The sequence below is a fragment of the Equus przewalskii genome, chromosome 26 (assembly GCF_037783145.1).
Source record: "Equus przewalskii isolate Varuska chromosome 26, EquPr2, whole genome shotgun sequence".
NCBI lineage: Eukaryota > Metazoa > Chordata > Mammalia > Perissodactyla > Equidae > Equus > Equus przewalskii.
Genome location: NC_091856.1, coordinates 31,920,563 through 31,946,469, shown reverse-complemented (window position 1 = coordinate 31,946,469; position 25,907 = coordinate 31,920,563). Strand labels below are relative to the sequence as shown.

General features: G+C 51.7%; 3 protein-coding genes and 1 long non-coding RNA gene across 22 annotated transcripts in view; 1 reads left to right on the top strand and 3 right to left on the bottom strand.

Annotated features, from left to right (window-relative positions):
- The window catches only part of LOC103550873 (nucleoporin NUP188), a 47,742-nt gene extending 37,889 nt beyond the window's left edge, over positions 1 to 9,853 (bottom strand). Inside the window, exons 1-5 of one of the 5 annotated variants that reach the window (XM_070596808.1) lie at positions 7,546 to 7,642; positions 7,062 to 7,157; positions 3,750 to 3,804; positions 2,941 to 3,014; positions 302 to 386 (exon numbers count right to left, since the gene is read on the bottom strand). Coding sequence is in view for 2 of the 5 variants with exons in the window: in XM_070596805.1 (XP_070452906.1) it covers positions 302 to 386; positions 2,941 to 3,014; positions 3,750 to 3,804; positions 9,752 to 9,783 (246 nt within the window). In the remaining 3 variants the exon portion in view is untranslated. Of the gene's footprint in view, positions 1 to 301; positions 387 to 2,940; positions 3,015 to 3,749; positions 3,805 to 7,061; positions 7,165 to 7,545; positions 7,643 to 9,720 lie in introns of those variants that run through there. The other 4 variants (XM_070596805.1, XM_070596806.1, XM_070596809.1 and 1 more) reach the window with 4 other exon arrangements.
- Positions 9,854 to 10,047: 194 nt separating this feature from the next.
- Positions 10,048 to 11,968, top strand: LOC103550872 (dolichol kinase). The gene is given in 2 exon segments (XM_008520042.2): positions 10,048 to 10,572; positions 10,575 to 11,968. Coding segments are annotated over 2 exon segments (1,614 nt in total). The 5' UTR covers positions 10,048 to 10,199; the 3' UTR covers positions 11,816 to 11,968.
- A 1,811-nt stretch (positions 11,969 to 13,779) lies between these two features.
- Positions 13,780 to 14,482, bottom strand: LOC139079753 (uncharacterized). 2 transcript variants are annotated; one of them, XR_011533672.1, is made up of 2 exons: positions 14,396 to 14,482; positions 13,780 to 14,264 (listed from the first exon to the last, which is right to left on the bottom strand). It is a non-coding gene; the product is annotated as an uncharacterized lncRNA (long non-coding RNA). The 2 variants fall into 2 exon arrangements; XR_011533671.1 differs by having other exon boundaries at positions 14,071 to 14,264; positions 14,391 to 14,459.
- Positions 14,483 to 14,485: 3 nt separating this feature from the next.
- LOC103550871 (phytanoyl-CoA dioxygenase domain-containing protein 1) lies at positions 14,486 to 25,901 on the bottom strand. 14 transcript variants are annotated; one of them, XM_070596843.1, is made up of 12 exons: positions 24,971 to 25,078; positions 23,646 to 23,667; positions 22,670 to 22,857; positions 19,871 to 19,946; positions 19,688 to 19,735; positions 18,366 to 18,421; positions 18,222 to 18,284; positions 17,571 to 17,592; positions 16,361 to 16,489; positions 16,146 to 16,262; positions 15,078 to 15,204; positions 14,486 to 14,976 (listed from the first exon to the last, which is right to left on the bottom strand). In XM_070596843.1, exons 1-12 carry the CDS (start codon positions 25,001 to 25,003, stop codon positions 14,931 to 14,933), a joined length of 927 nt encoding a protein of 308 aa, XP_070452944.1. In that variant the 5' UTR covers positions 25,004 to 25,078; the 3' UTR covers positions 14,486 to 14,930. The 14 variants fall into 14 exon arrangements, with proteins under 14 accessions (XP_070452944.1, XP_070452943.1, XP_070452946.1 ...); XM_070596842.1 differs by having other exon boundaries at positions 19,871 to 20,002; positions 22,687 to 22,857; XM_070596845.1 differs by having other exon boundaries at positions 22,687 to 22,857; positions 23,631 to 23,667; positions 24,971 to 25,071.
- Positions 25,902 to 25,907: the final 6 nt, after the last annotated feature.

The following is a 25,907-nucleotide window of genomic DNA, read 5'->3' as shown; positions in this document are numbered from 1 at the left end:
AGAGGTGCGATCTGAGTTTCCAAAATGAAAAGAAAACAGCTACATATTTAAATACAATCTAGCCAATTTAAAGACCACCACATGTGCTGAAGAAAACTCTGTGATAGAAGTAACCAGGTCAGGCAACTTGATCTGTGGCTTTTAGCAAGAAGAGTTGCAACTTGGGTATTTTGAAACACAGTATGCTCAATCTCATCTCCAAAACTGAAATAAAAGGAATTTTCACCAAAATCACTAACGATATAACCACTCTCATCCACACTGCAGGTAATAAACTGAGCCGGTGCTCATTTTTACTCACCAAGAACTTGCTGATTCTTAAACCCAGTTCCTTCAGAGGTGAAGCTACATCTTTATTAGCTTTCACTTTTTCAGCGGAATTCGGACTATGAAAAAAAACAATGAATCATTTCCTCTTTCTCAATGACCCCTAGGGTTTAAAATAAAAGCACTTAAAGATACTTTTACTACATACCTTTTTCTGCCTTTTAGATGCCTACAAAATACACACACACACACACACACACACACAAGTTCATCCTTACAGACTTCATAACAAAGAACTATTTATGCCCAAGTAATAATTATAGTATACGTCTGTTACAAACTATAGTTTTAAAGATATTATTTGTAAATATATTACATTACAGTAATTAATTTTGATGCTTAAAAGTATCCTGAAAGGTAAGTATTATGATCTCCATTTTACAAATGGAATTACCAACACTGAGGAAGATAAATAACTTACCAAAAATCCCACAGCTAACACAAAGTGGAGGTGACATTTAAAACCAGGTCCGTTAGTATACATACATATATTACCCAGCTCCGTCCACTGAGAAAGCCCAGGAGCTACGACACCCCCGTAGCAGCAAGCACACTCAGCACCCAAATCTTGGTTTCTAATATTATACTCTAATAAAAGGTACCAGGACTCCTTGGAGAAATAGCTGATTCTAGAGCTACATGGGGAAATATACTAGATGAGCCTGGAGCATCTGGTAATGTCAGAAAGTAAGGGAAAACTCAGAAAACAAAAGGATGGGGGCATGTCAAAATGACACAGAAGCCAACCTAAAAGAACTCCCAATGGCCAAAGTTGGAACAAGGTATAAACGAAGTGTAAAATAAATATAAATGAGTCCATAGTGACATAAATGAATGAGTGACTAAACAAATGGGGAGAAGGGGAACTCTGTAAACAAGTCCAAATAATATACATAGATGCTACCCCCTTCAGGAGGTGGAGCTGAATTCCACCACACCTCCACATTGAGAGTGGGCTACACTCGGTGACTCACTGCCAAACAACAGAAGAGGGAAAGGGGGAAAAGGGACTTTACAGAGGAGAAGCTGAGCACATGCTACCCCACCCGAGTGAGCAAGGTTAACATCGCCAGTGACTCCATGGACAACATGCATCCTCTCATGATGTGACAAGAATGCTACTTCACCTCTGTGTATTCTTCCCCAAACCCCACAACCCCAATCTAGTAATGAGAAAAACAGCAGACAAATCCAAATTCAGGGCCTTCTACAAAACAGTTGACCAGTCCTCCTCAAAACTGTTTGAGGTCATGAAAACAAGGAAAGACTGAGATACTGTCACAGCTATGCTAAGGAGACATGACAACTAAATGCAATTTGGTACCCTGGATTGTATCCTGGAAAGAAAGAGGACGTTAAAAAAAAAAAAAAGAAAGAAAGGTTAGATTCAAATAAAGCCTGCAGTCAAAAAAACAAAAAAATGAAAAAATCATTTCTGTCAGACTTCAAATCCCATGCTACCACAAACAGAACTTTTCGCTTTCAAAAAGGAAACTAACGCCACAAACGTCCATTTTGTGAACTAAAGCATGTTGTTCTTGTTGCATTTTTTTTACAGAGACTCACATTTCACAGAAAATCCCCAACACAAAGGCTAGCATAAGGTTAAACAATAAGTTCTGAAAGGGCAACACAGAATGATGATGAAGAACACAGACACTGGAGTAAGACTGCCAGGTTCAAATCCCGGTTCTACCACTTACTACTGTGTGACCTTGGGCAAGTTACTTAACCTGTTTGTGCCTCAGTTTCCCCATCTGTAAAATGGAAACAATAATAAAAGTACCTAAATGTGATAAGATACTGATTATCCTTTTTAAAAGTCCATATATTTTAGATACAGAGTAAAGCATTTACAGATAAAATAATATGACGTCTGGGAGCTACTTCAGAACAATTATGGGGGAAGGGGTGACAGGATGAAAAATGAAAGATCCTCACTAACCTAAGGGAATGAAGATGGAAGGTGAAGACGTAACAAAATCAACCAATGCTCAGAAGTAGAAGGGAAATGAGGGTGGCTTGGGAACTATGATCCATGACAGAATGAGATCTGGACTAGGAATTAACAAGAGTCTACTCCGACAAGGTGCATTCTCTTTTGTAACCACTTTATATTTTACCATTGTTGTTTCCAACTGCTCAGTAAAAGAAAATCTATATATTTGAACAAAGAATAAAAATAGTACGTAACTCAAAGGGCTGACGGGAGGATTAAATAACTTATGCTAAGTCTATGCTTAGGAAAGTAACTGGTACATAGTAAACACTATATAAACATCAGCTGCTATTATCATCGTTCACTGCTACACCCCAGAATGTGGTGCTGACAGTGCCTCACACAAACTTGATGGACCAAAATAAATATTAAGAATAGTGACTCAATATTTAATAAGTCCTCATGCCCAGACACTTGGGCTACATAATTGGATTCAACAATACCGTATTTCAAGAAGGAATTTCCCCTGCTTTCAACAGACAGAAACACGTGCCTTACTCTTGTCCCTGGTAACCAAACTGCGTTCTCTCAGCAATCTCCTAACATGAGGATGGGTCCATCCACGCCGGATCCTCAGGGGAATCACTCTAACCACACGCACAGAAGAGCCATACCTGGGAGGTTTGTAGTAAGAAAGCCCCTCTAACAGCCGCTGCCAATGTTTACTCAGTTCTGCCTCAATCTGATTCTGGAAAAGAGTAAGGAAATTATAAAAATGCAATTTGAATCATACTCCAGGATCACACTGAGGGTAACATATTCCTTTGAGTCTGTTTAATATGCCTTTTCCCCCACAGTTGAAATCATTTTGAATACAGAATTCTGCAGCCTCCTTCTCTTTGTTTAACACTCTAACAAAATGATTTAACCTTCTTATGAAAATCTTGATAAACATCCTTTCTAGTAGTTGCATAATATTTTACCAAGTGGATAGATCATAATTTATTTATCATCCCTCTAATGTTAGAAACACTTAAGCTGACAGTAATTCTTTATTAACATAAATAACGCTATGGTAAAGAGCTCTGTGCACAAAACGTTTTCAAGATTCAGTTTTTTTAAATAAATTCTGAGGGGCTGGCCCTGTGGCCCAGTGGTTAAGTTCGCGCACTCCGCTGCAGGCGGCCCAGTGTTTCGTTGGTTCGAATCCTGGGCGCGGACATGGCACTGCTCATCAAACCACGCTGAGGCAGCGTCCCACATGCCACAACTAGAAGGACCCACAACGAAGAATATACAGCGAGGCTCTGGCTCTAAGACACACCGCATTTCAGCAGAGAGAAAAAGGGAATGCATGTTTACAAAGTTTTAGGAATAAGAAAATGTGTTTACTTCCTAGGTCAAAGAGAAGGCAGGGTTTTTCCCTAATATAAGCTACACAAACAAAGAACGATAGAATCCACTCAAGAACACCACCACTTACCAGTTCTCTCAGAGCCGACCTTCCAAGCAGAATTGTCCACAGTTCTCTACTGCTCCTGAAAATTACAGAAAGCAGTGGTGATTTTGCTCTTTTAGATTGTACAAACTTGACTAAGCTGTCTCACAGCTATTTTGTCTTCTCTGAAAGCAAGAAACTCAATGTGCAAAACAAATTGTTAAAATTTTGGACGGTATTCCTGTTTTACTGTTCTTGGAAGTTTGATGTTCAAAATAAACATTAAGTGGGGCTGACCCCGTGGCCGAGTGGTCAAGTTCGCACGCTCCGCTGCAGGGAGCCCAGTGTTTCGATGGTTCGAACCCTGGGCGCGGACATGGCACTGCTCATCAAACCACGCTGAGGCAGCGTCCCACATGCCACAACTAGAAGGACCCACGACAAAGAATATACAACTATGGACCAAGGGGCTTTGGGGAGAAAAAGGAAAAAATAAAATCTTTAAAAAAATAAATAAATAATAAACATTAAGAAACTAAAATGTGGGGCTGGTCCTGGGGCCGAGTGGTTCAGTTCTCGTGCTCTGCTGCAGGCGGCCCAGTGTTTCGTTGGTTCGAATCCTGGGCGCGGACACAGCACTGCTCATCAAACCAAGCTGAGGTAGCGCCCCACATGCCACAACTAGAAGGACCCACAACTAAAAATACACAACTATGTACCACGGGGCTTTGGGGAGAAAAAGAAAAAATAAAACCTTAAAAAAAAAACACCCTAAAATATAGGATTTTAACCTAAACCAAGCAGATATTGTGCTACAAATGAGGATGGCCACCATATTTCAACACATTTAAGATGCCATTAATTGCAGGACACATGATTATCTACATTCTACAAGTCATCAACAAGAAAACATATTCCAATTTCAGAGGTATTTAAAGTGTGAAAAAATGTGTACTTTAGAATTAATGAAACACTAAGAAATTACAGTACGTTTTCTATGCTAAGAAGATGCTTCAATTTAGTATTTCAATCTCCTTCCTTATTAAAATGTAGTGACCGATAAGGAAGAACAATCTAGAAAAGGACTTTGTATATTTCAGGACCCCCATCACCTCCAGAAAATTTTCTAACTTCATGCTATAATTCACTTTCTCAACCAAGTAGAGTGGAACAGTCATGATCAATGGTACTATGTTCATTAATTTATGAATGAATTCCCACTAGGTGTCACATGCATCGCTACACACATAGGATAAAGAAACACACAGCAGATACAGTCCCTGCCCCCAGTGAGCTCTTCAGATATCCTGCCCACCATGGGCTTACCCCAATTCCTTCCTTCATCCCAAATCCATGCAATTAGAATTTCAGGAAACATACTTTGGGGTTTTTTTTAAAGACTAGAATTAAATTTCAAAATGTAACCATTAAGAAATTCTCTCAAGAAAGGGGTATAAAGCCTAGGGAGGGCTGGCCCAGTGGCATAGTCGTTTAAGTCTGCCCATTCTGCTTTGGCGGCCCAGGGTTCGCAGGTTTGGATCCTGGACAAGGACCTACACATCACTCGGCAACCAGGGCTGTGGCAGCATCCCACATATAAAATAGAGCAAGAATGGCACACAGGGACAGTCTTCGTCAAGCAAAAAAGAGGAAGACTAGCAACAGATGTTAGCTCAGAGCCAATCTTCCTCACCAAAACAAACAAACAAAATTATGGGGATTATATTTTGTGAGAACCTAAATCAGCCCTAGGATAGTAACCGGAAATAATTAACACTGCTGAGAAAGCTTATCTGCAGAGAAAAGACAAAAACATCCTCATAAAATGGACTAAACATTTAACAAAAAGAATGCAACCTGTATTAACTATGAGAATCAACTGAAAATGTTTTCCCCATTAAGACTGTGACACAAAGCACTAGCTCAATCTATTTCTATTTAAAATTGTCTCTCAGTACCTTCCCATCAAAACAGTTAAACACACCTAAAAATTATAAATCTCTTTCCTAGGGGTTAAGGCTTTGAAGAGAAAAAGAAAATCAGTGTGGAATCCCTAATCGTTTTCCTGATAACAAGAAAGCATTCACTACTGAATGCCAACTTAACCACTACGCCACTGGCCAGCCCCTAAATCACTCTTTCTTGATCATCCATCTTCCAATTTCAAACAGCCTGGGCATCTATGACCTTTAATTTATCTGCATTTGCTTTCAGAACTCAGGTCTATAACAAGCTAGGTAGCAGTGAGTCACAGAAGAGACTAAGAAGACCAATACAGTCAAGAATTCCTTGTTTTCTCAAATTCAAGCTCTGGGTATTTCTTACACCAAAATCTGTATAGTTTTTGGAAAAAGTACGCTGTCTTAAGCCAGCCCTGATGGCCTAGTGGTTAAAGCTCGGTGACATCCCCGAGTTTGTTTCGCAGTCTCACAACCACACCACCCGCCTGTCAGTAGCCTCACCGTGCCAGCAGCTCACATAGAAGAACTAGGACTTACAACTAGGATATACAACCATGCCCTGCTGCTTTGGGGAGGGGAACAGATACAATGTCCCTAAGGAGGATTTCTCAAACATGTAGTTGGTCCTTAGACCACAAAGAGCAAAATCACCTGGGAACAACACAGCAACACTTCAGAATCCTCCTCACCACCTACAGCTACTCTTTCTCAGAGGCTGAGCACGGGAAATCTACACTTTAAAACCAGTACCCAAATGCATCCCTCAATTCCCACTGCTCTAGGGCATCAGTTTGCCTCAGAGGAGCAGGTTAAAGGCCTGGTCAGTACAGAGCCTCTCTGGCTTTTCCGCTGGACATATTAGCTCTTTTTGGGAGAGGGGATGGGAGGATTCTCCTACCAAACATGATTGGAGATCATGCCCGAAAGCAACTTTTATACGTTAGAAATACAGCTGTTCCTCTAGCAATTAAAACTCTCATTGGCAAAACCACGTCATGTTATGGTCTTCTTGTCATAAGGTATCAGGAACAATCTTTGCTGAAGGTGAGTTCTTGATAACAAGAACAGCCAACATTTCTTGAGCAGTTACTTGTCAGGCACTGTCCTAAGTGAGTATTTAACACTTGGTCTTACTGAATATTGACAACTTCCTTTATGAGGCGGATACTCTTACTGTTCCCACTATCTGAGCAGGAAACTCAGGTTTAAGAGTGGTTAAGGAACTAGCCTGAGATCACAAAGCTAATCTATACTGGAGCCAGGGCTTGAACCGAGGCCTACATGACTCCCGAGTTTAATCAGGGCATTACACGGCCTCAAGCTGCACCCAAGAATTCACCCTGCAAGCAAGCAAACACTGAAGCGAAGCGTTCCTGTCTACATCAGCAGACCATACCTTAACACGCTGGATGGAACATAGGAGAGGCTCAAAAAGACGTGCGATGAACAAGCATCAAAGCAGAACACCACGAGGCCCTTTCACACTTGTACTCTAATTGGAACAGAAAAATTACGGAAAACAAATACTATATACAGAAGTGCCAAGAGAAGGACGAATAAAGGAGAAAATGGTCGTTCATCAGGAAGGGAATCATTGTGGAAATGAGTGTTACTGCTTCCTCAATTCCTACACATTTATGATCAAAGAATGATGGGGACACAAATAAATCAAAGACCTTCACGATGCTCAGAAGCTTAGTGTTGGGAATGACAAAGGACATTAAACACACATCACACAATCAGCAAAAAAGTAGAAAGTAGCAAACAGCAGGATGCTAACAATCGGACGCTACAAAGGAATATAACCATATGACATAGAAAAGAGTCAGCGAAGAGAGAGCTCACTGGGAACCGACCCAGGGATCAAGGAGAGACTTCACCTCAAATGCAGACCTGAAGGTTTCAACAGGTGATTCTCAAGACACAACACACACGACCGGAACTGTGCTCTGCAATCCAAAGCCTCAGGGTAACACCTCTACCTGTATTTTAAGGAACAAACGAAGTGCTACGTTGTCTCTCGCTCATCTGCACAACGAATAAATCCGAGCTAAGTATTTAGGGGAGAAACTGAGGCACAGAAATTAAACGACGTGCCTCAAAGGTAAAGTTAAAAAACTTATTGACTTCCAGTCCAATGTTCTAGAAGACACCAGGAACTCCATTCCTGAAAGAGCCAGGGTCAACGGAACCTGGAAGTTACCTTCCTTAGAGACCCACGCGGCTGGAAACCTTTGGGCGGAAGCTCCCAGGGGGCTGGGAGTACCAGTCTCTACAACAGAGTCCTTTCGGTGGAAAGCTGAGACACAGCCAGCCCACTCTGAGATGGCTCTCTCGAGGAACAGAGTCATAGCCCACATGGACACGATAGCTAGAAGTGGCCGCTGCCCACGGATGCTGACTCCAAGGATGAGGCCGCCTCTTCCGCGTGTACTGAGATTCACGCTTAGCAGCAAGCTTTTCAAACCACAGCTGTTTTTTCAACTCACACACCACTCAGACTTCTACAGACACACTAAGTGAAGACCGTAGGAGAGACGCAAAAATGCCAATATTCAACTGACTTTCCCCAAGCCCTGAGTGACTGATGTCAGGATATTACTGCATTTTCACAGTGACTTCCCTCCATGCTCAGCACTGCTCTCAAAAGGGTTCACATCTGCAGAAACAGGCTCCAGGGGGCAGCTGGCCTGTCTGAGGTCACCTGCGAGTCAGCAGCCCAGGAATGGAATCTAAGCTTTCTCTTAGTGCAGACCGCCAGGCATTTCGCAGAAGGCTGCTGCCCAGCACGATCCCAGTCGTCGCGACGGGCCCTCCAGCTCACAAAGGGTCACTCTCCGGACACGGGCTAGGAGCGGGGCGGCGCCTGGAAAACCCACTTCGGGTCCGAGCCGGGTAGGGTCCCCAGGACCAGCCGAGCACCTTGCAGGCAAACCAGCGCCCGCGCGCCGGCCTCGCGCTGTCCTCGCGGAGCGCGCCTCCCCCCGCCCAGCTGAGCTCGCCCCCGGCGCCGCGCCGACTGCCACCGGCGCCTGCGGCAGGCCGGCCAGCAAGCGCGGGGCCGCCCGAAGCGAGGCTGCCGTGGAGCAGCGGCGGAGGACGCGCAGCGGGCGCTCGCCAGGCGCACACGCGGAGCGGGGGCTCGGACGCCACGGCCTCGCGCGAGCGCCGGCGAGGGCGGCGCCATCAGCGGGGCCCGGCGCTTCGCCTATTGACCGAGCGCCTCTCACGCGCGCTCGCGGGCTGGGGACACAGCGGCGACCGGACAGAACTCGGCGCAGCGCCGCGGGCCAGGGAGCAGGAAGCGGCAGGGGCGTCCGCGAACTCGGGAGGGCGGGCGGCGGGGAGAGTGGGGACACCGCCGCGACGGGGAAGCCGGAGCCGCGGGGATCCGGCCGGAGCTGCGGGCTGGGCCGCGAGGCGTCTGTCACCAGCGGGGCGCGCGGCGTCGGGCAACGAGGAGACGACGCGCCGCTGGGTAAGCACCGGCTCCCCTCCGTCGACGGCAGCTCCTCGCCCCGAGCCCGGGACGGCGCCTGGCTCTCTGGGGGCCGCGGGCAGGTCGGCGGACCACGCCGCGCACGGGAGGACGAGCAGACGGATGGAGGGAAGGCTGCGAGCACGGAGGGCAGGGCCGCCCGGGGGCGGCGACACGCGGACTCCGGCCGGAGCACATGGGCACCGGGTAGCCGCCAGGGAAGCGGGGGGCGGCGGCGGTCCGGGCTGAGGCTGTCGCGGCGACAGCGAAGCGCCTCGTCCTGCCTCGAGGGAGCGTCACGCCGCACGAGTAGGCGCGGGGGCCGCCGAGGGACGCGCCGCTGGGGACGAGGGCAGGGAAAGAGCGGGTGAAGAGACGGAGGCCGGCGCCGAGCAGAGGGCCCAGGCACCGGCCCCTCTCCGAGAAGGCGCCTCAGATCCCCGCGCGCGGGGACCGTTTGAACGTAAACGCCTCCTGTGTCGGCGCCCGTCAACAAGCCGGGCTTCGCCCTGCGGCCACCACCCCATCTCGCCCTTCTCCCGCCCCGCATCCGGTCGTCTAGAACTCGGTGCCTCACAGCCGTCCAGCCGACTTGGCCCACTCCGCACCTCACACACGGCCCGCCGGCGGCCGCCGCCATCTTCGCGCGCGCGCGCCCGCCGAGCCACGCCCCCAGACGCCGCGCCCACGTGACCCGCCCCTCCCAGCGAGCGACTGGGCGGGCCCCTCCGTCACGTGACGGCGGGGCGGGGCGGAGCCAAGATGGCGATGCCCAGAAAGGCAGGGAACCTGCGGCCAGGATGGCGGAGGCGGTGACGGAAGAGGCCTCGTAGAGACGTCTACGCCGCAGATGAGAGACGGTGGCGGTGACCAGGCACCAGCTCCCAGGCCGAAAAGAGCGGCCTACAGTGAAGCTTCCCTCCCGCTGCCGGAGAACGGGGAGAGAAGGTGCTGCCTGGGTGAAGCTGCCGATTTCTGTCTGGCAGGGATTGGGGGCCCCAGAGTCCGAGGCGTCCGTAGTTACCTCGGTTTCTCCGAGGTCCCAGGTCTAGTGACATGACCCGACAGTGCGCTTCCCCGGCTTCGGGCACTGGGGCTCCGCTGAGCGGGTCGGTGCTGGCAGAGGCGGCAGTGGTGTTCGCGGTGGTGCTGAGCATCCACGCGGCCGTGTGGGACCGATACTCGTGGTGCGCCGTGGCCCTCGCAGTGCAGGCCTTCTATGTCCAATACAAGTGGGACCGGCTGCTGCAGCAGGGAAGCGCTGTCTTCCGGTTCCGAACGTCCGCAAACAGTGGCCTACTGCCCGCCTCAGTGGTCATGCCTTTGCTCGGACTGGTCATGAAGGAGCGCTGCCAGTCTGCGGGGAACCCATACTTCGAGCGCTTTGGAATTGTGGTGGCAGCGTCTGGCATGGCTGTGGCCCTCTTCTCATCGTGTTGGCCCTGGGCCTCACTCGCCCGGTGCCCAGCAACACTTGTGTCATCTCGGGCCTGGCTGGAGGTGTCATCATTTATATCATGAAGCACTCACTGAGTGTGGGCGAGGTGATCGAGGTCCTGGAGGTCCTGCTGATCTTCGTCTACCTCAACATGATCCTGCTGTACCTGCTGCCCCGCTGCTTCACCCCTGGGGAGGCACTGCTGGTACTGGGTGGCATCAGCTTCATGCTTAACCAGCTCATCAAGCGCTCTCTGACTGTGGTGGAAAGCCAGGGCGATCCGGTGGACTTCTTCCTGCTGGTCGTGGTGGTAGGGATGGTGCTCATGGGCGTCTTCTTCAGCACCCTCTTTGTCTTCATGGACTCAGGTATCTGGGCCTCCTCCATATTTTTCCACCTCATGACCTGTGTTCTGGCTCTGGGCGTGGTGCTGCCCTGGCTGCACCGGCTCATCCACAGGAACCCCTTGCTCTGGCTTCTTCAGTTCCTCTTCCAGACAAACACCCGCATCTACCTGCTGGCCTACTGGACTCTGCTGGCCACCGTAGCCTGCCAGGTGGTGCTGTACCAGAATGCCAAGAGGTCATCTTCTGAGTCCAAAAAGCACCAGGCCCCCACCATTGCCCGGATGTATTTCCACTTCATTGTAGTGACCACCTACGTCCCAGGTATTGTCTTTGACCGGTCGCTGCTCTATGTGGCCGCCACTGTATGTCTGGCAGTGTTCCTCTTCCTGGAGTACGTGCGCTACTTCCGCATCAAGCCCCTGGGCCATACTCTGCGGAGCCTCCTGTCCCTCTTCCTGGATGAACGAGACAGTGGACCACTCATCCTGACACACATCTACCTGCTGCTGGGGATGTCTCTTCCCATTTGGCTAGTCCCTAGACCCTGCACACAGAAGGGTAGCCTGGGGGGAGCAAGGGCCCTGGTCCCCTATGCGGGTGTCCTGGCTGTGGGTGTGGGTGACACTGTGGCCTCCATCTTCGGCAGCACCATGGGGGAGATCCACTGGCCTGGAACCAAAAAGACCTTTGAGGGGACCATGACGTCTGTATTTGCCCAGATAATTTCTGTGGCTCTGATCTTAATCTTTGACAGTGGAGTGGACCTAAACTACAGTTATGCTTGGATTTTGGGGTCCATCAGCATCATGTCCCTCCTAGAAGCATACACTACGCAGATAGACAATCTCCTTTTGCCTCTCTACCTCCTGATATTACTGATGGCCTAGCTGCTGTGCCACAGCCATGGAGGAAACTAGCACAAGGGTAGGATGAATGGTCCACACAGCAGCCACCCACTTGGGCATGAAGAACCAAAGGGTGAGAAGCAGATTTGACTTTTCAGTTGATTCAGATTCAGAATAAAAATCAAAGCTCTCCTAGTTTCTAGTTTTGCTAATATTTAAAAAGCAAAAAAGAGGGGCCACCTGATGGTGTAGTGGTCCAGTATGCGCACTCCACTTCTGTGTCCAGGAATTCGCCAGTTCCTGGGTGTAGACCACATTGCTCATCAAGCCATGCTATGGCGGCATCCCACATACAAAATAGAGGAAGATTGCCACAGATGTTAGCTCAGTGACAATCTTCCTCAAGCAAGAACAGGAAGATTAGCAATGGATGTTAGCTCAGGTCCATCTTCCTCACCACAAAACAAAAACAAAACATAAGCTAAAAGGCTGAAAGGGTAGTGCAACAACCAAAGAACCTGAGTGTGCTGTAGACCCCCCCACCTCAACCTTGCAGTCCTCAGAGGGCAGCAGAGTAGACACTGGAGGCACTAGAACATAGTGGCTAAGACTCACGGTTCTGGTGTCACACTAATCTGATCAGAATCCTTGGCTGCGCCCCTCCTTAACTGTGTGAGGTTCTTAACCGCTCTGGGCCTCAATTCTCCTGTCTACAAGATGGGAATAATAAGAACCTGCACCTCCCAGCGTGTCGTGAGGACGCGGTGAGGTGTGGTGTGTGAAGTGTCCAGCCCAGGTCCTGCACATAATCAGCAATCAGTAAGGGAAAGTGTCACTGTTACCCAAGGCCAGTCCTCACCTCAGCAAAAAGCCAGGCAAGCCAAGGGGTTTTCTGGGTTGTCCTTGGAGGCCAGAGTGACCTTCCTCCCGTGGCCTCACTTGGAGGAGAAGCCAAGAGGCAAGAGCCAAGTGCCTGTGGTTTCTCCCATTGGGACTGAGGACCCAGGAGGAGCTGAGAGGAAAGGGGATCTCCTCACTGCACATGTGAAAGGGCTGGAGGAAGAGGATCAGGCCCTGGGCTGACTTCCCATTTCAGCCAACCCCACCCCTGCCTCAGGGTCTCTGCTGCCTGGCTGAGTGGTGCTGAAGAAAGATGGGCTGGACAGCACGGGGTCCTTGTCAGCGGGTCCTTCCTGAGACCCTCTCACACTCCAGTCTTGTCCAAACCTGTGTTTGTCTCTTCTCTTGGCAAGAATTAGAGCCTGGGGAGCCGGCAGAGGTTACTGAGAATTCAGAATGGCTCTCCTGTGGGGGCCATGCTCTGGCCTTGCTCACTGTGAGGGCATGGTCTGGATCTGCCTGGTTCCCCACCACAACCCCCAGTGCCAGAGGAACCTGGCACTTAGCACGATCTCGGCAGAGGTTCCCCAAATGGATGAACATTGCCCATCAGTGGGAGAAGAGCACAGCAGCTTTCATGAGGCTGGACAAGGTTATCCCCCCCATCTCACGCAGCCTAACAGGGAGGGGCCTACCAGGAAGACGTGAGAACTTTGGCCCAACAAGGCCAGAGGCCCGGAGCAGAGCTCTCGGGAGACTATGGTCCTGCCTGGGAATCACTCCAAGTCGTTTCCTTCAGAGGACGTGCCCTGGGGCTCGAGGAGCCTTAACAAATCCTCCCTCTCTCAGGTTCCCTTCTACTGCTTGCTTAGGAGGTGGCTGAATGTGGGAGGAGCACCGGCTTTGCCTCTGCGACTCCCCGGGCGGCCTCGGGAAAGGGCTCTGTCCTCTGGGCCTTGGTTTGTCCTGTAGACAGTGGGGGCCGGAAATCAAGGTTACAAACTTACATGGCTGCTCAGGCCTTGCAGGTAACGCCACGAAGGAGGACAGTGGAAGTGGGAAGCAGCTCGTGTGCCTCTAAAAGGCAGCTCCAGCCAGTCGTCACCACGCTAGGCGACACGCCCAGTGTGGCTGACCTCCCGTTCAAGGAAGCTTAGAGACCTGGATCGCTATGTGAAATCTCCCAAATTTCAAAAGTGTTTATGAAAATGCTGAGGCCCACACAAAACATGTCTGCGGGCTGGAATCAGCCGGTGGCCCCCAGTTTGCACCCTCCAGGCCAGGCCCCGGCTAAGCAGGTTTTGGATTCGGTCATTGTTCCTGCAGAAGGTCTGGGTGCCTGCCAAGCATGTCGAAGATGGAGGGACCCATGGAGCCCCTCGTCTGGCCCCCTGATTGTGCAAGTGGGAAAACAGGCCCAGAGAGAGGAAGGGCCTGGCCTGAGGCCAGAAAGCGAGTTGGTCACAGAGCCAGGACCAGAATGTGGGACTCTGGATTCCCAGTCCTGGGCTTCTTTCCCCTCCGCATGCAAGGAGGCCCAGGAACGGAGAGGGCAGAAGCACAGGCTCTGGATCAGGCTGCCATCGCTGAACAACTGCACAGCTTTGTGACGGGCAGGTCTCTTAAGCTTCGCATGCCTCAGCTTCTTCATCTGTAAATGGGGGTGGTTAGAGCACAGACCGGAATGTGTGAGGGCTCAGTGAGATGAAGCATGTAGAACTGTCAGCACGGTGAGTGCCCACGAAATGTCATGTACTGGTATTAAAATCATGCAGACCTCACCAGGCTGGGCTGAGGTGTCTGGGATGATTTTCAGCTGGGCTCTCATCTTGAGAGCGAGGCTGCTTGGGAAAAAAGGATGGAGAAGCTGCATTTAGGGGTCATTTTTATTCAATATCTAGCACATCAGTAATCAGGGGTTATTTTTATTCAGTATCTTGCACTGTAATCATCAGAATTCCATCTGAGAGGCGAGAAGAGTAAGAAGCCGGCAGGGAAGTGGCCAGAACCCTTTCACGGCTGAGAGGCTGGCTCTAGAGGGAGGTGGTGTTGGGCAGCAGGGAGGCAGAGAGACAGAGATCTTGAGAAGGCCACCCAGCCCAGGTTCCTGCTGCCCGGCTGTCACCTCCAGCCACATCTCCAGGGCTGAGGGGTGCAGACACTGGCAGAAAGAAAGCCCAGGAGGAGAGATGTGCCTTCCTGGTTGGGGGGAGGGGGGTGGGGGTGGCCGTGGGGCAGGGGGGAGGCGGGTTAGCTGCTGGTGTTTGCAGCCCACGGCTTCACCAGGAGGGGCAGTGTCCCAGCCCTGAGACGGCACTTAGGTGTACAGTGGGGGAAAGGGCAGCTCAGCTGTTGGCTGGAGCCTGCAGAGGATAGAAGAGGTGACCTTGAAATGCCAGCACCACTGCTCCCAGCCTCCAGGACGTCTTCAGGAGCCTGGGCTGCAACACACCCTGCCACCTACCAGTTCTCTGGGCTCCAGACGGTGCCAGAGGCCTCCATGAGGTGGAAAGTGTAGACATGGCGCGAGTGGTCAGACAGGTTCTGCTCGCTCTTGTGCACCACTTCTCCATGAATTAGGACGAGGGATCCTGGCAGGGACACAGCAGGTCAGAACACTCAGGGCAGGAAGGGACATGGGGCCCCCCTCCCTCAAGAGGTTTTGTGGCCTATTCACACCCATTCTCGTCCCTGACGGCTCAGGGGCCTGCAGCCTGCCCCAGGGTTGGAGGCTGTGCTGTTGAACCTGGGTTCCTTGGGATCAGTCCCTTCTGCTGTGTCCCATGCCCTGGGCAAGCCTGAGCAAGGGCATCCCCTGCGTGGTATTAGTAGACCCAGGCAGAAGCTGTCTGTACTGTGGCAGGTAGCTGGGCCCTCTCCAGTGGACGCTGAGCTGGACCTCAATTCTCCCTTTTCTAAAAGGAAGGCGGGGCCGGCCCTGTGGCTGAGTGATTACGTTCTCGTGCTCCAGCTTCAGCGTCCCAGGATTTTGCTGCTTCAGTTCCTGGATGTCTACCTAGCACCACCCATGAGGCCATGCTGAGGTGGCGTCCTATATAACACAACTACAAGGACCTATAACTTGCATATACAACTATGTACTAGGGGGCTTTGGGAAGAAGAAAAAAGATTGCCAACAGATGTTACCTCAGGTGCCAATCTTTAAAAAACTAAATAAATAAATAAAAGTGGTTGTCCTAATAGCCAGCATCTGTTGAGCACTTGCTGTGCACCATACAGGTTCCATGTAAACATCTTATATACATCATCCCACTGACTTCCCCGCTTTACATTTGGGGAAACAGGCTTACAGAGTTTCAGTCATTTGCTCAAAGAGACAGCCCCAACATAGCCGAGTCTGGATTCTAGCCTGATCTGGGAGAACTTGTTGCTCCCACTGCTTCCTGACTTCCCAGTCTGACCTTCCCTCTTTCTGTGACTTCATAGCCCTCAGGTGAGCTGGGTGCTAAAAGCACACGCCCACGAGCATGGCCTCAGGGCCCTGCCTCACTGTCCTCTGCATCCTGCCTACCTCTCCCCACTTCTGTGGGCACATAGAGGCTGTTGTCCCAGGCTGGGTCTGATCCCCGGATGGAGATCCCAGTCATGGAACCAGCAGGGGTCCGGACCATCCTTCTGGACACTCCACCTGCAGGCAAAGATGGAGCCTTTAGCCTCTCTTTTTTCCCTGGTCCCTCTCCCATGAGGGTGGGGTACTAGTGGGCAGGGAGAAACAGGTGTTCTCACTGGTGTGGGAGCCAGGGATGAACCAGAGGCAGCCGTTCTCCACCGTGGTGTCCTCCAGTGCGATCCACAAACCCAGCAACCGGCCCAGGGGCTCCGTGTACAGGAAGGTGGCATCCTGGTGGGCAGGGACTGCAGCAGGCCCGCCTTGGCATGAGGAGCCCGGCCTCCCCTCACCCCAGCTCACTTCCCTCTCCCCAGTCCTCTCAGAGCACTCCAGGTCCAGCCTTCCCATCCCGGGATCAGTTCCAGTCTCCCCACTTTCCTGGCCCACAGACTCGGGGCAAGAGAGTTCCCCTCTCAAGGCCTCCAGGTCCTAAAGGGCAAAGTGGCCCCAACAATAACCTGCCTCATAGGGCTGCTGGAGGAGTCCGTGAGACAGTGTGAGACGTGCTCGGTACAGGGCCCAACATTGAAATGGCTTGCTACAAAGTAGCTGCTATTGTTTAATTCCAGCCAGGTAACGAAAGCCACTGTCCTGAGCCAGGGACGAGCATCTCCAGCCACCAGAGAATCCAGCTGCTGGGGTAACAGGGGGCAACTGACCAAACCTCCACATTTTAACCTGCCACGTGCTGCTGGGGCCCAGCCCGGATGGCAGACCACCCAACAGAGGACCTGAGCCCCTAATAACAAAGTAGAGGGTGTTCATCTCTCCTCCTTCCTCCCCGAGGAGCTGGGTGTTTTCCGAGCACCAAACTTTAAGAGGGACTGTGACAATCCGACAGTGTCCAGAGGAAGGTGTCCTAGTGGTGGCACTCCAGAGCTTTCTGAGGTGGATTGGCTGAAGGAAGTGGGGTGCTGGCCTTGGGGAGGGGCTGGTCATCCCTCCACCCGGGGGAGGCTGTCAAGGGCATCTGTGCAGGCCGGGGTTTGGAATTACATCAGCAAGTCTATGTTACACCAGTCCTCCAGGGAACTTGTGAAAATCCAGATTCCCAGGCCCTTGCAGTCCTGCTGGAAGATCTCAGGGAATGGCACACAGGAATGTGTACTTTTAACCAGCTGGGACTTGCTGCCAGGTTCTGGAACCACTGCTCCCAGGCCTCCAGGTCGCACTCCCAATCCATGGTTCCGGGAAGGAATGGCCCAGGCTCTTGCCTACAGACATCTCAGCAGCTACTTTCCCTCCCCACAAAGACCTGATAACCACTAATGGCCCAGACTTCCCTCCGTGGCCTTTGCTGGGCCCCACAGCCTGTTCTCAGCTCACCTTTGCCGCCAATACGAGGTTGCTGCAAGAGAGACGAAGGGCCAGGTGAGGCCAGAGGAGAGCTGGGGGAGCAGGGGCCCGCTCTGAGTCTGGGAGATGCTCTTCCCTGACCACAGGTGTTGACCTCCAAGCATTGCACATGAGTACCAGAATTGAGCACCTACTGTGTGCCAGGCCCAGGAGGGCTGCAGAGAGAATGAGCACCCTGCCCGACGGGGCGCTCCCAGTGTGAGCATGCCTAACAAGGACACGAGGCAGAAGCCACAGGCAGCAGGAGAGGCTGGGGCCCAGGCCTGAAGTTAAACCGGGGTCAGAGATGGGTCCCTCTCTTCCTAAGGGACCTGGAAGGCTTCTTGGACGAGGTGGCACTGAGCTGGGCCTTGAAAGCCCAGAGCAGAGCATTTCAATAGCCAATGAAGGGAGGAAGGAGTCCTGGGGATCCCCTTCCTTCCCACCACCAAATTTGAACTGAGCACCAACTAAGTGCCTGGCACTTTAACCAGAGAAGACTGACTTTGTGTCTTCTCCCCCAACTTAACAAAAATTCCTCAGGGAAGCAGCTTTTGGCCCATTGTAAGGAGGAGCTTTGGAAGAGCACTCTGCCCATTTTACAGAGGGTCAGCTGAGGCCTGGGGAGGCCGCGAAGCTCACCTTAAAGATGTACATGCTCTGCACCACGACAGGCATATGGAAGCCCAGACTTCTGGCCACGGCCTGGAAGGAGGCAGAGGTCACTGCCGGCCTGCCCACACTCACATCTGGCCCAGCACCTGCCCTCGCCCCACCCCTGCTCACCTGCACCTTGGAGGAGTGGGTGGCACCCTTGAAGACAGGGTCGTGGGCGTGCAGAGCTGCGGGACAGAGACAGTGGAGGGGGCAGTGTCCCACCCGCATGAGTCCCTTCCGGGCCTAACCCTGAGCACCTAGACTCAGGCCTCACTTTGACATTTTCACCTATTTTGTGTGCATTAAGCTTTGTGCCTGTTTATAACTGAGGAATGGGCCCCACAGATGCTTCATCCCACCCCAGGACCCACCCACCCATGACCTTCATCTTGACCTTCCAGCCATCTGGGAACCTCACAGCTCTGACTTCACAGGGCCCATAACTTGCTAGCGATCTTGGTACTGGCACTTACAGTATGCGACTTTGAGCCATCGTTTCTCTCCTTTAAGCCTCAGCCTCCTCTCTGTGCAATGGGACTGGAAGAGTGGCCCTGCCCCTAGGCCGCCGTAGGACCCAATGGGCTAATGCAGGTGCAACCACAGCCGGCCCTGCGCAGAATAGCCCCTCTTCTCACTATTTGCTATTATTACAAAAAGTAGCATTGAATGTACTTAATGCCACTGAATTGCCTACTTCAAAAAGGTTACAATGATACATTTTATGTTATATGTATTTTACCACAATTTTTTACAAAGCTACCATGAGATATCTTCAAGTTTAAAAATAAGTGGTCTAGAAAATAAATTATAATGTATGATCCTGGGGAAAAAAAAAGTTTCCTAGCTTAGTTTGGGGTCTCAGGACAGGGAACATGTCCACATGTTCGGTGCTCCTTAAGGAGGCTCCAGGAAGCACTGGGGCCCAGGACACCACAATGCCCAGGGCCTGGATCCTCCCCAGGCCAGGCAGTAGAGAGCTGAGGGGTCTGCACGTGCCCACCTGCGTGCAGGCTCAAGTGGAACCTCTTCCCAGTGCTCTGGGGCATGCCATGTGATTAGCATCAAAAGATGCAGAAGAGGGGCTGGCCCCGTGGCCGAATGGTTAAGTTCGCACACTCTGCTGCAGGCGGCCCAGTGTTTCGTTGGTTCAAATCCTGGGCGTGGACATGGCACTGCTCATCAAACCACGCTGAGGCAGCGTTCCACATGCCACAACGAGAAGGACCCACAACGAAGAATATACAACTATGTATGTATGGGGGGCTTTGGGGAGAAAAAGGAAAAAAAAAATCTTAAAAAAAAAAAAAGATGCAGAAGAGCAGGGCCTGAGGGGGAGCCGCAGCCAGAAATGCCATTTGCTGGGCCACTAACCTATTGCGGGCTTTGGTTAAAGCCCCTAAACTCTGCAAGCCTCAGTTTCCCCAATTCCTTTCCCCCAGGCACCTGCTTACCGTGGCCAATTTTGTTGATGGATTTCTCCGGAGGGACTAGGAAATTTCCTGTAGCAAAGGAGCAGGTACAGACAGAAGAGCTGCAGTCCACTCTGCCCCGGGCAGCTGTCTCAGTGCCCCCCAGCCCTGGGGCCCATACCCGGGTCCAGCCCCTCCCACACCTCTAGGGCTCCAGCTCCGAACCTTTCTCGTCAAAAACACCTTTCTCAAAGAAGAATCGAATCTTGTCGCCGCTGCTCAAGAAATACTCTGTGTTGTCCTGTGGAGAGGGGGTATCAGAGGGACTGAGACAGCGACACGGGGTCACAGCTGGGCCTGGCAGAGAGGGAAGAGGACTCAGATGCTTCCCACCCCGCAGGGCTACAGACCCCGCTGGCGCTTCTCTAACTTGTCCACTGAGGCACAGACAGTGAATGGGAACCCTACTGCCTGGAAGCACAGCTGGAACCTACAAGCGTGGAATTCTTGCAAACCCCTCCGTAAGTCACGGCACTCTTAGACTCCATATGATGTGATTCAGAAGACAGGCACTACGGTCAAACAGATTCCCCAGGTAGCCTTGGGCCACTTGTTTTACCTCCCAAAGCCTCAGTTTCCTCATCTGTAAAAGGGAATAATAATAGAACTGACCTCCCCCGCATGGTTGGAGGCTTCAAGTTGAGGCTGGATCTTATACCAGCTGAAAGCACAGACCCTGGAGCTAGAAGACTTGGCTTCAAATGTCAGCTCTGCCACTCACTGGCTGTGTGACCACACCACCTTCCTGAACCTCTCTGGGCTTAGTTTCCTCATAAAACAAAGATGCTATTAGTGGTACCTCTCTCAGAAGGTGTTGTAGGGATGATGAGTCAGTATATAGAAAGCACTAGAACTGTCCTTTGAATGTGCTATGTGCCATGTGAATGTTTGCTTTTATTATGATTACTACTGCTGCTGCTACATAGGAAATACTCAGCTAGGACATGGTTCAATGTTCGATAAATGTAAGCTGCTATGGCTCTTTTTCCGTTTTATTAATAACCTCTCCTTGTTAATTTTAATATCAGGTTTTAAATTTCTTAGCATCGTATGAAAGAGAGGCTCCAGGAAGATGCCCCGTGTTTTCCCTGTGGCTTTCGCCACCCTTGACCACCATCATATATATCACCCTACCTTCCTGCATGGCCTCATGAGTGGAGCTGAGTGGCACCGACCCCCTACCCGGGCTCCCCAGGTGGCAGAGCCCCGCCACTCCCTCACGTGCACACATCTGCTCTCACGGGTGCCTGCCTGGCCCTTTCAAAGCCCTTCCCACTGGAAACTAGAAGTGTTTTTCAACATTCTTAGCTCCTCTGCACTAGGATCAGGATGAGGCAAACCAGTCAGGGAAACATAAGGAGATAACAATGATAGTACAGCAGTGATGCTAAATGTGTCAAGGATTTTACTGAACTCGTTAATTCACAGGGGGAACCAGTAAGATGTTCGAAGGAGAATTCCAAGAACCACATACATATAGGCATTAACCAATGCTGAAACCAATTTACACATCGATGCAAAACTGATCTGTCTGCGGGGCAACAACTGCATTCCGCTGGACCCAGTTTATGTCCCTTTCTGTGGACAAGTATCTTGTGCATGATTATCGGTTCTGTACAACTCACAGAGTTGTCCAATAACTCAAAGACAAGGAACGGTGGAGGTCGGCCGGCAGGGAGATCTAGACAGGACATCCACTGGTCTGGTTTTCTTTTAATACCCGTTTCAAAGTCTTTCACGATATCAGTAGTGAATATTGAGGGCTTATTGAGTGCCAGGCACGGTGCCGAGCTCTTCGCAAGCAGTATAAACCAAGGCATATACACTCTTCTCCCCTCCATCCCCCACCCCCTCCCTGGTCTCTGGAGCATTCTCAGAAGGCAGCTTGGAGGGCACAAGATTCGGCCCCCTCACTCCTCGGAGCCTTTGAGTGACCTGTCTCTGGACATAGGACCCCCGTCTCTCCTTTCTCCACTTAGAAGGCTGCCATGTCGCCCAATGAAACCGACCTTTGGGAGGAAATTATCGTTCTGTCACCCTTTTTCCTTCCCAAGAGCCTGTTCTCCGGGTGGCAGAGCTTCCAGCTGTTGTAATTCCCTTTGTTCCCACCAGATGGCAGGAGCTCCTCAGCATGAGTGAGCCCCATCAGTGAGCCTGGCCTGCAGCTTTGACTTGGGGGCCGGCCAGAGACAGGCTCCTAAATTCAGATTATGGAAGTTAAGAGAACTGTGTGTGTGTCTGTGTTGGGGCGGGGGGCAGCCAGGTGGCTCAGTGGTTAAGTTCGCACGCTCAGCTTCAGTGACCTGGGGTTCACTGGTTCCAATGCTGGGCAAGGACATACGCACCGTTTATCAAGCCATGTTGTTGTAGGAGTCCCACGTATAAAGTAGAGGAAGATTGGCATAGATATTAGCTCAGGGCCAGTCTTCCTCAGCAAAAAAGAGGATGATTGGCAGCAGATGTTAGCTCAGGGCTAATCTTCCTCAAAAATAAATAAATAAATAAATAAATAATTTTTTTTTTTTTTACAGAGAGAACTGTGTGGGAGAACCCGCGAGTCTCAATATGCCCATCTTAGACTGTACTGGTCTTATTCAGTCACTAGGGGGAAACACACAGTTCCTATCTCGATGGGAGGAGAAATACTGAGGAAGCGCAGCAAGCAGGGAACAGCACGCACTTGGTATCAGCCAGATCTGGGTTCAAATCCTCGCACTATCAATTACTAACCGTGCAGGTTTGGGGCCAAAGAATGGAGCTTCATTTTCCTCACCTGTCAAAGGGGGGCAATAATGCCGACCTCATACATTCATAGTGAGGAGTGAAGGAAACGTGCATATAAGGGGCCTGGCCTGGAGCCCGGCACGGGGAAGGCTCTGGCCTGACTGTTACCAGAACAAGCCCAAGGGCTGCTGCTCTGGCTGGAGACGGGGACGCCCAACAAAGACCACATCCCCTCCTCACCTGCCCCAGGTGCCCACCTGGGTTTTCTGCTGCTCTTCTGCCTTGTTGAGGATGCGAGGAGGAAATTCCGCACGGCAGTGGGGAGGGACATCCATCTCGGCTACTATCTGGCCAATCCTCTGTTGCAGGGCCACACACTCCTCTGCAGACAAGAATCCTTCCAGCACCAGGAATCCATCCTCCTGGAACTGCGGGCAGCGAGGACACTCAGGCTCCCCCCTTCCCTCAGCCGCTCTTTCTGAGGACCGACTGGACCCCTCCCCCAACCCGAAGCTGCTGTGAAGGCAGGACCAAGGGTCCTGTTCATTGCTCTGGCCCCAGCCTGGTCATGCTGTCTGGCACCCAGTGAGGTGCCATCAGTATCGGCTGCTTAAAGGAAGGCAGGAGGGAGGGGAAGGAGAGATGTCCTCACCCTTCCCCTCCAAGGGGCCTGGGTCACATGGGAATACAACCTCACTCAGTTATTCAGCTAAAATTGATTGAGCACCTACTGTGCACCAGACACGGTTTTAGGAGCTGGAGATTCAGTAACGAGCCAGCCAGCCAGCCAGCTATGATGGCTGTGCTCCCGGAACTGACCATCTCGGCAAGGAGCCTGACATCAAAGACACCAGCACACAGGGGAGCACACTATCACAGGCTGCTTAGTGCACGGAGGGACAGGGCTGAGAGCTAAGGCAGAAGAGTCTACTGTCAACCAGATGGGGAGGGCACAGGGGCTGAGGGCAGCAGCCTTGAGGAAGTGACATGTTATGGGGACCAGCAGGATACTGGGAGTGGAAGAGACAGGGAAGAGCATTCCAGGCCAAGGGAGTGCGGGAGGGACACGAGGAGCTGGGACCCGATGGAGCAGAGTGAGGGTGGAAGGGAGGCAGGAAGGTGGCACCCGAGCCGGGCCAGGCAAGAAGCTGGGCTTGATCCTGAGTGCAGTGGGCGGCCAGTGGGCAGTGAAAACACATGCCTTATTCTGACTTGCCTCCACTCCTCTCATTCTGAGGCTATAGAGACAAGGAGGAGAGAAAGAATATCTTTGTGTTTCCTTGCAGACAAGTGTGAAGTCTTAACCTTAACAAGAGCCTTGGAAGTCCCCTCTAGAAACCACTGTGAAGTGTCTGATTTCCAGTTACTGACCCCCATTCCCTCCCTCCCTCCCTGTCCCATGGATGCCCAGTTCTGCCTTCCACACACAGGATGCTGGAGCATTCATGACCACCCACCACAGGCCCTTCTGCCTTGGGCAGCTCTGCATGTTAGAACCTTGATCCTCATATCAGCAGCAAGCTGAACAGTGATTGCCTCCTTGGCAACTGGGTCATCCACACAAACGGTGTACACGTGATCGAGTAAACACACTGCTAGGACTCCCCGACATGAGAAGGTGGAGGATCAGCAAAGAGGGGAGCAAAGGTGTATGTATGGGGGGTACTGACGGAGGCTTGTTAAACAAGCAATAAGTTGGAAACAACCTGAATGCTCAGCAGCAGGGGATTCGTTCAACAAAGTGTGGTTCGTCTACCCGGAACACAACCCAGCTGATGAAAATCACGTGGTAGAAAAATATTTACCGACATGGGAACACGTCCCCGGTCTACTCTGAGATGAAAAAACCAGCCAAATGCAAATTAATGTCCTAGACACTCTGAGAACTTGGGCAAGTGCTTTCCCCTCTCTGACCCTCAGACCATCCAACAGGGAGGACACTAGTGCCTCCTTTATGAAACACATGGCGAGCGCTCCATAAGCGTGAGCAGTAAGATGGACCTTTTAAAGATTCTAGGGCTATTTACCAAAATATTGTCTCACGGTAGGAATTTATGGGTGGTTTTCCATTTTCTTCTTTGAGCTTTTCTGTATTTTTCTGCATTTTTCCCTTGCTCTCAGGAACACCCAACAAGGGTCATGTTGTTTTCAGAGTCTGCTCGCTCTAATTCCCACGGGGTAGCCTTTTGTGTTGGAATGCACGCGGACCGGCCACCCTGTGCCAGGCTCCAAGAGGCCGGCGCCCTTCATATGTCCGCCCCTGCAGGGTCCAGGCCTAGACCAATACTGCCTGATCCCGGTGCTTTCTTCCCATTTTGGTCACATACACACATTCCCACCCCAACCAGGTCTTGTAGCCAGGAAGCACCCGGCTCTGTGTCAGAAGTTAGGGGTCATGTTGGAACTACCCACTCTAGGTTTCACTTTCTTCTTCTTGAAAAACAGCCTGGTGTGGGGCTCAGTTCCCGAGGACTACTCAAGATCCAGTTACTCCCCACTCCTATCTGACCCTCCAGGTCCCCACTCTCTGCAGGCACCTACCTTCTGGAGCTGTGAGGGGCTCAGGCCGGTCATGATGTCAAGACAGGGTGGAGAGTGGCTCTGGGTGCTGTACCAAGGGTTAGAAACAAAAGGAAGTTCCTCTCACGGGCAGGGAGAAAGGGTGGAGCCTAGGAGGCCCTGGAGGACTTAACCCTTCCCTACCCAGAGAAAACCCAATCATGGCCCCCCAGTTCCCCTCCCCCGAACACACACAGACCAGCCTGGGACCCTCCAGGCTGAGCCCCAGCCCTCACCTGCACCCTGTCACTCCTGCCCCTGGATGGGCCCTTGCCTCAGCCCCAGCCCCACACCTACGTTCATCCCCCAGCTAAGCCAGGATTAGCCCTTTCTGATCCCCCTCTTGGTTTTTAACTGCTCCCTCCCAGTTGGTTTCCAGACACAGCTCCCAGCTCACTGGCTGCTTACCAGGTACCCAGAAGTTGTGTTCTAGGAGAATCCGGCAGACAGGACACCTGAGCCCAGGTGCCACCACTAACTGTGACCTCCAACCAATCTGTCCCTCTCTGGGCCTCAGGGGAGGATTAGAGTGTCCCTGGGCCACCCACATCAACCCCTGGGTGGGGTGGGATGCAGAGTGGGTCTGGGGGACATGCACATCAGACCCCGCTGAAGGGTTGTGCATTCCAAAGGTGGAAGAGGTCCTCCGAGAATTGTCAGGGCCCCTCCCACTTCTGATCCCCTGCAACTCTAGGTGCTGGGAGGATTATGGAAGCGATGTACAGATGAGTCTGCAGCTCAGAGGAGGGCAGAAGACAGGAGGATCTTAGAAAGAAGGGGCTGGAGAGTGGGGGCCTGGGCCTTCAGGATGAGGGAGAGAAGCGTGGTTCTTGTTTCCCACTTCCCCACCCCCAGCCCCAACATGTCTGCTGTCCACATTGGGAAAAGCACATGCACACCCACCCTTCTAGCCGGCCTT